General features: G+C 41.2%; 2 protein-coding genes across 4 annotated transcripts in view; one reads left to right on the plus strand and one right to left on the minus strand.

Annotated features, from left to right (window-relative positions):
* The window catches only part of usp45 (ubiquitin specific peptidase 45), a 34,416-nt gene extending 21,682 nt beyond the window's left edge, over positions 1-12,734 (minus strand). The window contains exons 1-5 of one of the 3 annotated variants that reach the window (XM_069702125.1): positions 12,442-12,734; positions 11,120-11,230; positions 10,660-10,829; positions 9,772-9,872; positions 9,249-9,349 (exon numbers count right to left, since the gene is read on the minus strand). In XM_069702125.1, the coding sequence (XP_069558226.1) occupies positions 9,249-9,349; positions 9,772-9,872; positions 10,660-10,829; positions 11,120-11,222 (475 nt within the window). In that variant the 5' untranslated portion in view covers positions 11,223-11,230; positions 12,442-12,734. The other 2 variants (XM_069702126.1, XM_069702127.1) reach the window with 2 other exon arrangements.
* Positions 12,735-13,379: 645 nt separating this feature from the next.
* tstd3 (thiosulfate sulfurtransferase like domain containing 3) lies at positions 13,380-15,556 on the plus strand. The gene is made up of 4 exons (XM_069702157.1): positions 13,380-13,639; positions 13,735-13,902; positions 14,293-14,452; positions 14,965-15,556. The coding sequence occupies exons 1-4, from the start codon at positions 13,501-13,503 to the stop codon at positions 15,017-15,019; spliced, it is 522 nt and encodes a 173-aa protein (XP_069558258.1). The 5' UTR covers positions 13,380-13,500; the 3' UTR covers positions 15,020-15,556.

The following is a 15,556-nucleotide window of genomic DNA, read 5'->3' on the forward strand; positions in this document are numbered from 1 at the left end:
TCGCTCGTGTGGGAATTGTTGATCTGTCCGGATCATCTCTCTAATGTTGGAAGGTCCTTACTATAATACTTTCTCTGAGATGAGTTATGTTGTGATTTGGTGCTACATACTGTAAATAAAATTCATATTGAAGTAAAAGGTTGTGGGGCTGAACAGAGTAAACACAAGATGACTGAGCTGCTTTCCTGCTCCAGCAAGCCTGAAGCATTAATACTGTATTCATACACCTCTCACAACCATCTAATTGCTGTACCAAGAGCTAAATACTAAGTGGCACATGAATGGCTCAAATATATACCAAGGATATTACTTTTGATTTATATTTCCTGATTGGTTGGAAAGAATTGTGTTTTAATTAAGTATGCAATTCATCTTATCAAGTTATCTTATCAAGTTATCTTATCATTACTTTCAGCAATTGTATGACCTGTAAGAGTTTGTTTCTCTCTTATCATGTTTTTGCCTATTAAACAGATATTTGGGATTTGTTCTAAAGTCTGTCATGAAGGCTTTAGATTGAGTTTCTAACTTGAATTTCTACTTTTGATGCCGAGAAGAAAATAATTTTGCAGATATTTGGAGATAAGAGCTACTTTACAGCAGAACATTTTAGCATATTTGCTTGTTTTGCCAGATTAGAGTAGAAGTAAGCGGGAACATTTTTCCTGTGATGACGACGGCTGCACCAATATTTCAGCTGGGGTTCATAAACAGCCAAAACAGTGAATTTCTTCATGCCCGTTATGACAATTTGACATATGTCTTTCACATTATATTATGAAAGGCATCCATGTTCACAATTGGGAAATGAATTATTTTCAGCAGCAGTCAGTCTTGGCTGCTGAAGCATCCTTAAATAAACCAACATGCAGTCAATAGACTGTCACAACCACATGACCAAAAACATATACAAATAGATACAAGTTATAAATCAAAGGAAGAATTTTTTTTGTGTTGACAAAAAAATATTGTACATTTACAATTCTATCAATTTATTAAATAATTCAATGATTTTTGTCCTGCATAGAAAATAAAATTAGAGCTTCCTCTGTCACCAGCTGATAATAAGAAATGTCAGTAAAATGGTAAATTCTTGCAGCGACTGATGGGAGGGACCCTAAGGCCTGCAGACTGAAGAGAAATCCCATAAATGCTAGGAAACACAAAAAGAGTTTGGTCCATTAACACTTTCTCCACATAAGTCAGTCAAGAGAGCAGGCATGGAGTGAGGTCACGAGACTGAACCCACTTCTGTTCAAACCAAAGAAATTCAACGAAACCGCACACCTTTATAAGAACCAGCACCTTTACTGTCACCGTTCATTTCCTCAACACACAAATGGCCTTGCCTTCGCACATATTCAATTTATAGAACCACTCCTTGTGCACAACGCATTTATTGAAAAAGCTATTCAACCTACAGCGATGGGTAAGCACGCTGCTGGCCGCTACCCAGCGAGCATTTCCTCCTCGAGGCCAAGGACTGGTCAGAGTCGCTGGAATGTGAACCTTGGACTTCTTACCCATAGACTGATAATTAGCATTTTAAGCTAAATCAAATTCTAATAAAAAGGAGTTTAAGGAAAAGGGCAACTTCTCTTTTAATTTGAGAAGGAAAACACAACTCCTTGAACACACACGTAGTAAAAATTTCCCCTTGGGGATTAATAAAGTAACTACCTACCTACCTACATAGTCTCCTTTCCTCATATTTTCTTGGCTGCATTAACAGTGCTACTTTTAATAGATATTGCTTTAACAGAAAAGTGGCCAGTGCCGATATGAGAAATGAAATAATCATGTTAAAGCTTGTCCTGTGTCTTTGGGTTGAAGAAGGCCCGGCTGAGGTTCAGCTTGTTGGGACGACATGCTGTTGAGGCGCTCCACCCAGTGGTGCTAAATACATCTGGCCCTCCGTGCTGGCAACATCTGGAGGCCTATTTTCATCTTCGCTATGCAGCCATAAGGGAGCGCCCATATGTCAACACACACAATGCACGGAAAACAAGCGGAGATAGGCGAAGACTGCAGCCCCCATCGTGAAAAACAAACTGTGCTTTGGTGCGACGCTGGAAAGGTGTGAAAAGAAATGTTTACACAAGTGTGGACAACTAAGCGAAAGGAAAAGTAATTGAAAGACAGGAACAGTGTGTAAATAAGTGTGTCTCCTTGTTGTGGTGTTTGTGAATGGGAAGAAAAAAGAAAAAAAATCAACAGACTTCATGCAACTTGGGTGGAAGAGCTGCGACTGGCACTCGAGCTAAGAGAGAGCAGAGGAATGAGGAATCTAAACGGGCGGAACGGGGATGCCGATGGACACACTCTGCATCTGGGACCGTCACCCAAGGTAAACAATGTTCAGGGAGCCATCTGGTTGAGACTGGAGGGGCGGGGGGGCAGAAGAGGGCAGTGTGGGGGGAGCAGTGGGTGGAGGGAAGGGTTGCAACGAGCACAAGCATATGGAAAAGCAGATTTTTTCTCTCCCTGCAGCAGTCAGCGAAGGCAAATGTCAGCATGCGCTGCGTCCACGCTTGACTGTGCTGCACTCGGCACCACCACCTGGCCCTCCTTGCTCAGCCACCGAGTATGGGCAGCAGTGACACTGTGGAGTCTTTCCCCAGGGCAGAGGAAAGCATCACGGTGCTCAAGCTCGCCCACATGCACGCATGTACACCAACACCTCCTGCACTCCCTGCTCTTTTTCACACAAGAGATACACAAAGAAACATGGCACTTGTTTACTTTTACAGGGAGTGCACGAGTACGTGCGAAAGAAAGAGACATGCGAGCTTTAATGAAGTCTCTTGAAAACTAGATGGTTCTGTCACGCATGTGCTGCCTGGTTTTGACATTTTTATCAAGCTGAAGAAGGCTAACACCAGACTACGCAGGCGAATCCAAGCTCATGAAACAATTCAATGAACAAAACATATTCAAGTTTGTTTTACACTAATATTTTCTGCTTTCTTACACGTGCATCAAATCTACCACAATGGCGTTTTTCAGTCTGAGAGCTACTTAATGTAAAAATTACACCGATATAATTAAGACTAAAACAAATAGACTGCAAAACTAGATTTTCAAAAGGCCTTTTTAAGCCTTCTGAATGCGGTTCACAGTTGGGCTGAGAGACTGTCAAATCATATGGCCAGTGGACTTCCTCCATGCATCCATGTTCAGTTACAGTGCAGCAGTGTGGAGGGCCAAGGCCGGCTCACTTCATGCAGAGCAGGCAGTCAAGAGGAAGGCCGGGCAACACCAAATGTCTTATTAATTCACTAATTTGTTGTGACTGCAGGGCATGAAAAGCCTGTTTCCTTGCCATCTGAGGCCAAAAGAACCCAGTGCCACATTTTTTACACACACACACACACACACACACACACACACACACACACACACACACACACACACACACACACACACACACACACACACACACACACACACACACACACACACACACACACACACACACAATCTGGCCTACTTTCATGTGCGGTGGTGGGAATAAAGACAGAATCACTCTTGATTACCTCCATGAAAGCACCACCAGGGGACAAGCATCTTACTGGCTACTGACTCGGCAAAGCTAAACTGACAGTAAACTGAGGAACACGGTTCCCAAATTCTAGGATCAGGAGACCAAGTGAATAAAGGTGCAGTAATCCTACAACACTATGAGCCTGATTGACTGAAGGTCAAGTGTATAAAATCACGTGCAAACTCCACATCGCCCGCAAAAAAATGTCCAAGCAGATCTACGAACGACGTTCAGTGACAATTGCGTCTTTCAAATGTGCGATTTAACACACTTTGTCCATTTTGCGTATTTGCCTGAATGCATATGTAATATTGGGCGTTTCTGCTTGAAGGTGCAAAATACTGCAAATAATGCAACTGCATACACCCACAACGATATTTACTAAACCTGAAAGTAGAAACAGGAGAAGGGATTGTTGTGTTTTAGTACGACTGAAAGGAACGTATTAATCAGGTGCGCAAATCTGGAGAAACTGCTGCTCTTATTGTGGTGAGAAGGAGACGCAGAGAAACCAAAGAATATATGGAGAACGTGTTTTACACCTGTAAACATTTCTGAGGCTTAAATTATTCAATTTAAATTAAATTATTCAGACGTATCGTTTGTCCAGCGTTGACATTTCCGAGTTATTGAACGAACTGAATGATGATTTAAAGCCAACAACAAGGAGGAGCCACGAAATATCAGCAATTAAAAAACTTCTTCCGACTCAGCATTTTCCTGTCTCTGGGTCATTCCAGTGTATCGCTGCTTGGATATCCCACCAGTCCTGTTATTCAGGTGAGCTGTCACAGGTCCTGAATGTGTCCCGCAGAATTCACAGGTAGCTTCATAAAGTTCACGAGCACTCGCGAGACACTGAATGAAAAGTCACCTGCTCATCACAGAAAGATCTGAACCTGCTGATCGGTGTTTGTTAGAGGATCTCATCCACCGTCCCTCCTCTTTTATTTGCTGACATTTTAATGAGACCTTTTTTTTTTTTTTCCACACCTAATATCTGATAATGTTCTATATAGTGTTTTGTTCTTGTTATATTGATATTTATTAATTTCAGTGGGATCAGATTTCCTTTTCTTTTTGCGGTTGTTCTGTCAGAACGGCTAGAATCACTTTAACAAATATCTCATTTAAATGCAGCGATTTCCAACTGATATCAAAGACGCAATTACTTTTAGCAAATCACCCGCAAAACAGTGCAAAATAAATGTGCAAACTTTTAGAATAAACACGCAATTTAGTACCCTATATTTAATATCTTAGTAAATCAGGCTGTATATGTTCGACTTTAGCCTTTGCCCGAGCTCTCTCAAAGGAAGTCATGGGAGTTATCATTCTCAATGAAATGAGTCCAGGAAAAAAAAATGGACCAAAGTGGATGTCCTCATGGGCAAACAGCCATGGTACAAAAACAACGTAAATATTCCTCATGCAAGCATGTGATACAATTCCCAGGAATAAGTATTTGAAAAAATAAAAACTTCATGTTTGGTTTTTAACTTTTTCAAACATTTTCAAGGTCATTTCAGTCAAAACCCATATTTGCTTGTTTCGGTACTTTACTTTGATATGTAGTCGTACTAACAGAACTGGAACATTTAATGTGACCAACAAGCATTACTATAAACTGGTGACATAAAACTGCTTTGAGTTTCATTCTTTCACAATTTTAATTCAAATATCGATACATAGCAAGGTGAAATGACAGGCATGTAATTCCTGATGGAATTTTTTTCCAGCAGGATTCAAAAGTTGATGCAACTTTAATGTGCTGATTCTTTGCTGGTTGTGTTGTGGATGAGCACGGACTTACTGGAGGTGTTTGTGTGTGCGACACAGAGAAGAGATGCCGCCAAATTTATGCGACTTCACTCTGCACGTTGTTGTCGGAGAAGTGTGTTTATGACGATGTGTCATTGAGTTTTGTTGTTTTAGGACAGAGGTAACTGAGCAAAAGAATCATTCTACAAGTTAAGGTGGAAGCTGGAAAACAACGGATGTGCTTCATGCCGTGACTGACAGCTCACTTTCATTATTTCAAGTGTTAGTTATCCTGTACCAGTGCTTTGCACACTCATAAAAACATTTTGCCAGAACCCAGTTCTGCTTAATGGATATGGATATTGCATAAAATTGACATTATTAATTTTAACATTAAAGTCTTATTCTAATAAAAGAATGTTTATACCCATAAAGAAATGATGCAATGTAAGTTTGCATTGGGAAGTTCTTTTTTGTCGTTTCAATTCCCAGAATGTTCTTTGAATAAAATTTGCTAAAAACCTTCTAAATAAATCGTAAAAATATTTTAATTTACCAGAAAACATTTGTATAGTATTTTAAAAGCACTTTACTAAATAATCAGACTCTGGGAACATTAAAAAAAAAAAAAAAAAAAAAAAACTTTCTAATGAAAACATTTGGGCATAATATTCTGACTGTTATGAAAAACTTCTTTTTTTTTTTTAAATGTTAAAATATTTTTAGAACGTTTTTAGAAATTCTATCTTTAAAAACATCATTCTGCTGAAAACATGATGTGTTTAAAACAAGCCATCTGGGTCTGCTGTCATAAATCGATGTTCTAACTAAAAGAAAATTCTACACTCTTTGTAAAGACATTTAAGAGAATATGCAAAAATTATTTGTATATTTCAATGTTTAGAGCGCACATATTTTCAAAGAGCTTAAAATATTGAGATATATGTACAAGCTTTGCCACCCACTAATTTAGCTCAGGTGCTTTTTTAAATTTTCTTATCTATATCCCTCAGATATATTCAACAGAACATGAAAAGCATAGATAGAGCCTTTGTTTCAAATTGTTGGGTCTAAATATTAAAAGTGTCTGAATATAACAAAGACACTGGCAGTCAAACTTTATAATATACCCATAACAAAAAGCCAGACAAAATGTTTTGATTATGTTGCAGAAGAATGCAAAAAAAAAAAAGACAATACAAGAATACACTGAATACAATAACACACATATTTTAGCAACACAATTATATCGAGATAATGACGGATAACAATCACTACCATGAAACATGGTGGAATAGACAGACTCCAATGAGAAACAAGCCCTCATGCCTATTCAGAACCAACATTTAATTTTGCTCCACAAAGACTCCCCAGCTGTGTTACAAGCTGGAGTCTAGCTCCCTGAGGTCGATTCGTTTTTTGCTGGGACTCTGGCACTTGAGCTGAAGGCCTTGATGGTGAGAGAGCACAGTTAATCGACTTTCTTTCTTCCCTGAGCTGTTGTTGTACAAAATTATTATAGATTTTGAAAAAAATCCTTGCTGGGGCTCTTTTGTGCTTGAGGTCTATAGGAAAAACAGAGTACAACAGCAGCTTCTTGTGAAAACCTGACCTTCACACTGAAATGCAATTTCACAAGCTCCTCAACAGGCAACAACCATCTATTTTTGCTGCAACAATGGCTGCCTGCTTCCATACCCATTTGGCCAACCAGTGTGGAACAATTGAGTGGCGGGAAAGGTTGACAGGTCATTTAAAGAGTCAAAGCGGTAGGAAAGCTGCTGGAAACCACTGCCCAGCGTGGACAATCAATCCTCACCAACAATAGACTGCCGCCTGGCACCGTGCACACTAAAGGGCTCCTCCACAAACATGTAAACATATAGAACAACACACAAATTGCCCAACCACCGTCTTTGCTTAACTGGCTCATAAACACTGGAAAGCATGACTGTCTCTACAAGCACTGCATACTGAGATGAAGAAGCACCATCGCTGGGAGAACAAAAAATGAAAGGAAGAATAACAGTAAAATGGTGTAAATCTGTCAACCAACCGTCCGTCTAAGTTCTGAATACTTCTGTTCATTTCTTCTGGGCCCAAGTTTGTCCTAAAAACTCTGTATGACTGAGTGTAGCCGAGTAGCACAAAACTAAAAATCACTCTCAAAGTACTCAAAGAATGTGAAACTTCCCAGGTTTGTAATGTACTTGAAAAATAAAAGTCATTCAGATTCATTGTGTGACGAAGAGCTTGTGCTCTGTGCCGCAAAGAATACATTGTGCCATGAGACTTCAGCTAACTTTATGACTGAAACTATTTTTGCAAAAGACCAAGTGTTTAGTGCAGCCTGGAAGAAAATGGGGTATTTGCCTGACTTGAAAGTTATTTTCAACATTATGTGTCATGTGTGTGTGTGTGTGTGTGTGTGTGTGTGTGTGTGTGTGTGTGTGTGTGTGTGTGTGTGTGTGTGCGTGCGTGTGTCCTCTGAGAGTTAGTGCGCTCCAGCTGTTAGGATCCAGTCGCTCTGACTTGTTGAGGACCCTGGCTCCCACTAGTGCAGCACACAGGCCCAGAGGTGGTGAGACATACAGCGGCTTGACAGAGGAAGCAAGGGACAGAAACAGATAGCGATGGAAAAACAAAGAACGACAGAGCAGAGGCTGAACCCCACGCAGCTGCTCTTGTTCTTCAGGGAACCCAGCCGGGAAGCATCGCTCAAGCGCTTAATTCCTCTAATATGTGCAGTCATGCGATGTGCAAGGTGGGGGTGAGGGTGGGGGATTACTGCAGCATCATCCCCGCAACTCTGCAGCCACGGCCGAGATGGGGGACCAGTTTGCCTGGGCCGGGCCGGCTGGCCTCTGGCCACTAACAACTGGGCACCGGGCAGGGGGCTATGCTGTGACGGCCAGTGAAACCATACACGATGATCCCCCCCCCCCCTGATCAGCGACAGTCCGTCGGATGGGCTCTCGGCATGCCAGAGCAAAGCAGGAGAGGTGCGGGGAGGCAGGAACAGAAGGTGCATGTAAGTGTGGAGGTTGAATGTATATGGTTGACTGACTGTGTGAGCAGGGCTCAGGTGGCCTGAGTGAGGTGAAAGGACGCAAGACTGAAAGTAGGAAGTCAGGCTGTGCAATATCAGTATAAACATAATATACAGCGATACAACTCAAACTCTCGTCAAACTCCAGCTCTTGGCCCTTTTTCTGGTGAGTAGACTGAATTATACGTCATAGCGATAGTCAGACTTTCGTTCCATTTTGTGACCTACAGAAGCCATGAAACAATGAAGCCAAAGCAGGTCAGTAAAAAGCAGACATAGTTGCAAACATATGCATTTAAACACAGAGTGACTTCACCCGTTTCACTGCAGTGTTACCTAATAATGCTCATGTTTGGTGTCTATTCACTGAGACTAACAGGTGAATATTGAGGGCTTCAGAAGACCACGACCACCAGGGGGAGCAGCTGTACTGCAGTCGACTCCTGGAATGTCGGTGGATCACTGACAAGAACTCATTTGAACTTTTCTGACCAGGTCAGTCAATTCATCTGAATAACACTTTGTTGAACCGTTATGGGTCCGACAGCCACGAAAGAAGTTGTATTGATTCAAGGTCTAATTGTGCTTCCAGTGAAAAGTAGACTACACAATTCTCTCTGTGTTGTGTGCATGTCTGTTAAAACTCTGCTACAAAAGCACAAAAAACCTTGTTGGAGACTCACTCAGCGTAGCTCCTTAAACACAAATAAGTACCATTAATACATTAGTGGTTGTCTGCATTCAACTGAAGGAGGAGTTGCCAAATTAAACGAAGGCTGAATGCTGAATTGACTTCAGTTTTGTGAGAACTGAAACTGCAGCGAGTCTGTGTGGTTTTGTCTCCTTTAAGCTTAATTCAGCATCAGTAGGTCAGCGTGTTTCGAAACACTTTACCTGATGTTGCCTTGACAGAGTGCTTTTGTAAAAAGTCCAGGGTCTGCGCCAAAGCCTTCTTGTTGCAGTGAGGAGAGAGCTCCTCATTACATTCAAAACACCTGTCACAAAAACAAGAGCATCATAGACAGACACAGAAAAGCTTTACGTTACTTTTGAACATAAGAACTCTGAAGAAACTAATGCTGAAAGGAGACATTGTTTGGCAGCAGAAATACTTGCCAGAAGTGGAAAACCACCTATAAATTAGAACGGAGCAAAAAAGCATTTAAGATCAGGTCAGAAGAGCTTTAATTTATAAGCCTAAAATTATGAAAAAGAATGTGTAGATTTGGAAACAAACGGCCCAGAAAATTGTAGTCGCCAAGATCAGGGAGGCTGCCGCCGCCTATTGTTCTCTTGGTAAGATCACACACTTGCAGCATCTTGAGACATGTCATCGCACAGTGACAAACAGTAACCCACTGTGTGCAGTCCAAGCGTTTTTCACAACGGTTCACAATAAACTTCTGAGGTTTCTCACCAGGCCTTCCACGTGCTGAGGCTGATTGTGATGCAGTGCGACTCTTGGTGTAAAGCCTGGTGATGCTTGACAGCGTGCTGGATCCCTGACTGGTTGCATGCCTGGAAGACAGTTCAGTTAAACATCAGTGGTTCAAAATATTTGCTAACAGACATGAAGCACATTCAGGAAACACGTTTAAAGAGAGCGGCTCCTTCACACCTTAATGAAGCCAAATTTATGTGTCAGAGCTGCAAAATAATGTCTTAGTCATTTGTAAGAACGTTGACAATATAGAATACACTGTATATGTAGATATAGGTGAAGATAAAACAGTGGGGGCTGCTTTAAAACATGTCCAATTTTCATAAAACAACCTTTGAGAATTAAAAACATTTCAAATCATAAGAAGTTATGACAAGAGGAAGATTTTGCACTATTTCTAAAGGTAGTAATCTAATCTAAGCAAATTTGTGGCAAAAAATAAATAACAGACTTTATTCTAAATGCATTTGCTCTCTCTCAAACACACACAACCAGAACAGCAGTGTGAACGCTTTAGTTCTTTCAAATAAAAGAAACAAGATGTGCATTTGCCTGTTTGTAACGTTACTGATTAACATGTATTAGAAGGAGGGTGCCGCTAACATTCACACTAAATGTCTTGGTGTCTGATGCAGTGCTGAACTTTATTGATTCTTTTCACATGTACATGAAAGTAAATAAATGGCCAAGTTCATACACATAACAGAATTAAAATGGCTTGTCTATCAAAAAGGCTGTGGCTCCAAGTTATTAATTCAAGCGTCCCTGTGTGTCCATATTGTATTATTCAGTATACACAGCTCAGCCCCGGTGTGCGCTGTGCATCATGTTTGCTCTGTTTAACATTAGGAAAGAAAACCTCACCTGAAAACCACACTTCAGGCACACCAGGACGTCGTGGGATGCTGCCGGCTCTCCGTCGATCATGGTCCTCTCCTTCAGGCACTCGGAGCAGATCAGCCACACGCTGGAGAGGACTGACTTCTTCACTGAGCTCAGGTCAACTGCTTTACTCACATGCTGACAAGTCAGTCCTGGTCGAAAGACAGTGTATATTGTAATGACACCTTCCAAAGAAATCACTGTTCAGTTGAAATATGTTTTGTTTCCGATGATGGGAACAGCCAGTGGATGAACTGTATTACATGATGAATTCGGTGAATATCTTAAACTGCGAGCACCATAAATATGTCTCTTGCTTGTTGGGCACAACTACACAGTTAATCCCACTCACTATACTCTGTGCAGGACAGGACTTTACCAAATCAAAACCCACCAACTCAACGTTAACAGTCTGGTAACGTGTGCCGTTTCAGTCACTTACCACTGACTTCATCTGATGACTCCTCATCTCGAGGTTTCCTCGGTTTATTAGTCCGCTTGGTCATATCGGCGGCTTTCAAAGAGAAGGGGTCCTTTAGCCGCATCTGGAGCTCTGAAAGGGAGGATGGAGGACAAGTAGGCTGAAAGGTTTTCCTTCACGCAATCAAATCACAACATAACTTTGCTTGTCTCTGACTGCCATTATCATTTTACGTATTGTAGCACTTTGACAATTAGGTAGTGTAGTCCATAAATAGTTGTACAAAAACACATGTTTTGTGTTGCCTTTGTACTAGAGCGCAGCGGATCTAAAATGTCAGTCAGTTTAATGTGCTATCAGTGTGTTTACATGCACACCACATAACTGTGTAGAAACTGTAGCTCCTATAAACCGAAAACTACTTCTTCTTCTTTTTTTTTTTTTTTAGCAAATTTGATTAACCTACAGTCTATTTAAATAGTTCAAAGTTGTCCTGAAACTTCATTTTTAAGTCTATGCAATGCATGACTGCCTGAGGTCAACATCACATGAGCAGATACTTGATTGGTTACATGTTTTATTGGGAGGTCTGCACTCGTCGGTCTCGTCTTTTGGCCAGTTACGAAACATTCCCCTAGTTTGTCCTTTAAAACTAGTGGTGGAAAGTAACGAAGTACATTTACTTATGTACTTTTTTTTCATTTTATGTTACTTCAGGTTTCCGGTCCACGACGTGTCGGAGGGGAAGTTCTCTCTACTCCACGAGTTTAACACCTTGACGACATGTTGTTGATAATACTTTTGTATTTATTTTCATTTAAACAGGGTTTGTCATGCAATGTCTACATTGCTGTACAGGCACGTTTACAGGATCTGAATACTTCTTCCACCACTGCTCAAAACTCAACGCCCGGTTTAGATGATATCCCTTAAATGATGTGCCCCAAAACAGGGGCGTCGTTTTTGAAAACCGTTTCCACACTGTTCACTTTAAATCTGGTACTTAAACACGACCAAAAACTGAAAGTCTCTCATGACAAGACCAGACGATCATTTCTAAACCACCGCAAAGGAGAATTGAGCACAAATTATTTCAGCTGCGCGTCACAATACTTAAAAAGCGCAAAGTCTGTCAGTGAATACGAAACACAGCATTAAAGTGAAAGAGGCCATGAGAGCGACAGACGAGCAGCAACACGGCGACGAGGCCTCGCACCCCGACAGACCCGCTCAGGTGAGCACCAAAGGCCCGCGTGCTGTTTATGAACGACACCGTAACAACGGACGCGTGTTTTAAATGAAGGATCTGTCCAAACATAAAACAATACTCCGTTTGAACGCACCTCTTCGAGTCAGCTGGTGAGAAGCCAACAGTGAGATGTCAACTCTTCCTGGCTGGCAAACCAGCTAGCCACATTAGCGCGTCAGAATAAATACAACATAACAGGTGTGTTGTATCCGACAACGCACGCAGGTGTTAAAGGCGTTTCACAGAAAGAGGCGCAAGTCCCGGCAGCAAACGGAAAGAAGGATCTTGGTGAATCGACGGCGAAGCCTTTTGCCTTTCTAGAAATGTTTGTCAAGCTCTCGGTAGCATTAAGTAGCAACACCAGTCGACCTGTGACGCAGTACGGCAGCTCGGTTGGGCCTAATGCTGCGTTCACGTCCGACTGTAAATCTCAACGCTCGTTACACAGCGTCACCGGTGCTGAGACGTTCAAGAGCATTTTCGGGGTTTTAATGTAACACACGCAGCTACAAAGTGCTCACTTTGTTATTATATTCTGTATACAGAGACGACATATTGACGTTTTGGTCAAATGTCGAAGACGGAGAGCGGGTGCCAACAGATGTATCACGTGTCATCAACACTTTCAAATTTCATCCTTCACCGTCATTATACGACTCGTTAAATTGGATGGTATAGTTCAAAATATCTTCTTTTGGCCCACAGACAAACATAACTGAGGTAATAATCCAGATGTGTTGTGAGAACGCTCAATAAATCTGTGGCTCAACATCTGGCTCAACACCTGGCTTTCACCTTCGCGTCTTTCTTATGAACGCATCATAAATTGCGTTCTTGCCCGGTTTTTGCCAAAACGATGCCCTGCTACATTTGTTTGAGCGAATTAGGGAACATATCGCTTATTATATTGACAATTATTCAACCTCTGAAATATGAAGTTCATCATGTTTTGGGTTAGAAAAGAAGACGTTTGCGGAATAAGTATTTTTGCCCTTTAAGTTATCCGTACTTCTACGCATGCGCAGACGGCTATTGACGGCGAGGAACGTGACTTCTTCGAGCACTCGGTGTCGCTGCGTAATAATAATAATAATAATAATAATAACGGGCTTGTGTGGAAGGCGTCTTAATATAAAGTGTATTATAGTCACAAATGGCTCTCAGGAGGTGCTGGAGATTTACCGGTACTGTCCCGCGGCTCTTATGGGACAGCACTGTCCTTCCTGGGACTACCTTCCCGGGAGGACGCAGCCATGTGTCCACCTTTGTCAACATGAGCCCCGGTTGCCGAAGTCAGTTTTACTTTGAGCGACTTACTGTCATGTTTTTGAAACGGTTCATACCGGTTCAAACACACGTGTTTTTTGTTTTTGTTTTTCTTTCACAGACACAGAGTTGGTGCTCCGCAGGTTCAGTTCAGAGGCGCCGAGCACAGACGTGAGTTACGAGCAGCTGAAGCAGCTCCTGACTGCCCGGAAAGGCACAGTTATCGATGTCCGGGAGCCCTGGGAGCTCCGGGAGTACGGCGTCATCCCCGGCTCCATCAACGTGCCCTGTGAGTGGTGTCCTGCCCGGTGCGGAGTTGGATTTAGACCCTCTTGTTTCAATGTTACACTAACGTGGTGAACCGTAGTTGTTTTCCTTGATGACGAACACGCCTTAGGTGATCCTGCTTTTGTTGTCAAAATATTACACTACACAACTTTGACCACTTACAGCAGTTCCTTACAACCCATTCATGTTTTGTGTTTTATCTAATAGCACATATTTAGGTAGGTAGGTCGTTACTTTATTCATCTTTTCACTACAGCAGCATTTATAGATGCAGGAAAGCAATAAAATAACAGTAAAAATATATATATATTAAATATAAAAATGCACAGTACATACAGTACAGTATATATATATTTACCACTTGACCTGTGTGTTTCTTTGGCTTTTACAGTGGGACAAGTGGACACTGCCCTCCAGCTGTGTCCAGAGGACTTCAAAGAAAAGTACGACGGTGAAATGCCCCAGCAGACAGATAACATTGTGTTCACTTGTCTTGCGGGGATCAGGAGCAAGAACGCACTCAACACGGCCACCTCGCTGGGATACAAAGAGTGAGACATGTTTCCTTGGCGTATGTCTGTTAAAATGATTGGTGCTCATGTCACCATTAAAATCCACGAGTTACTCAAGCACTGAAAGTCATGTAAACTTTAATTCTTGAGCTGTTTCTTGCTAAAGTTAAAATTGTTTTAGTCTGGGTAAATATTAGATTAGCAGAACTCTGGTTCACTGAACCTCACATCTGACTTTTATAGTTCATCACGTGACAACCTTTAGTCTCTCCAACGTTACGTCGTTGCATTATGTCTCCCATCATGCATTGCTCTTTGGAAAGTAAACTACATTTTCCATATCTGACTGAAAAGTGTAAATAAAAATGCTGCCCAGCGTAGGATGCTAATGTTGTAACCGTGAAATAACTATATTTGTTCCTGTGTTTTTAGCAGCACAGTCGTATTGTATTATTTTCAAAAGTCTTAAAACATTAGTATTCTAATTTCATAGATGTACTTTTGTTTAAGCAACCATTCATTCACTTTCTTCCTTTTGTTCCTCATTTCAGTGTTCAGCATTACCCCGGTGGATGGCAAGACTGGGTGAAGAATGAACAGAACTGATTCAGGAATAATGGAACTGAGAGTATATATAAATACATATAAAGTTCTTTTTTTATCGCTTGAGATCAGATTGTGAAGTGAGAGTGCATAACAAACGGTCTTGTAAAGGGTTTTTAAAAAGATCCCACACTTGTTTTGTGGCTTCATGAGCTGTGATTTTAGTTTTGAGCTGTCCTCACATGTGAAACTGAAATAATGAAACCAGAGGGCTCAATAAACTCGTCCGCATACGTGTCAATTAGTTTCAGGATGACGACTATTTATAAAACATTTACAGCTTCTGAAAAAGCTAAAATATAACTAGTGATTCCTATAAACTCCCGAACAGAAAGTGCTGAAGATTTTGTTTCCACACTATCTATGCAAATGACTTCATAACTGTGCACGATTGTGAATGAATAAGTCCTCCATTGTATAATATCAACTGTTTAAACATTTCATGTTGATGTATTGTAAATATGAAATCGTTTAACAGTCAGGTCAGTTGTTGCCAACATCGTTTAATAAATAAATAGTAATAGTTTTGATTAACATTAA

The sequence above is a fragment of the Brachyistius frenatus genome, unplaced genomic scaffold, assembly GCF_029030835.1.
Source record: "Brachyistius frenatus isolate BFR_SWC_R1_liver_20210118 unplaced genomic scaffold, ASM2903083v1 Contig_40, whole genome shotgun sequence".
NCBI lineage: Eukaryota > Metazoa > Chordata > Actinopteri > Embiotocidae > Brachyistius > Brachyistius frenatus.

Coding starts and splice junctions, on each gene's coding strand:
- tstd3 (XM_069702157.1), top strand. CDS start 13,501: ATGGCTCTCAGGAGGTGCTGGAGATTTACCGGTACTGTCCCGCGGCTC. Junction 13,903..14,292: donor CGGCTCCATCAACGTGCCCT/GTGAGTGGTGTC, acceptor TGGCTTTTACAG/TGGGACAAGTGGACACTGCC. Junction 14,453..14,964: donor ACCTCGCTGGGATACAAAGA/GTGAGACATGTT, acceptor TCCTCATTTCAG/TGTTCAGCATTACCCCGGTG.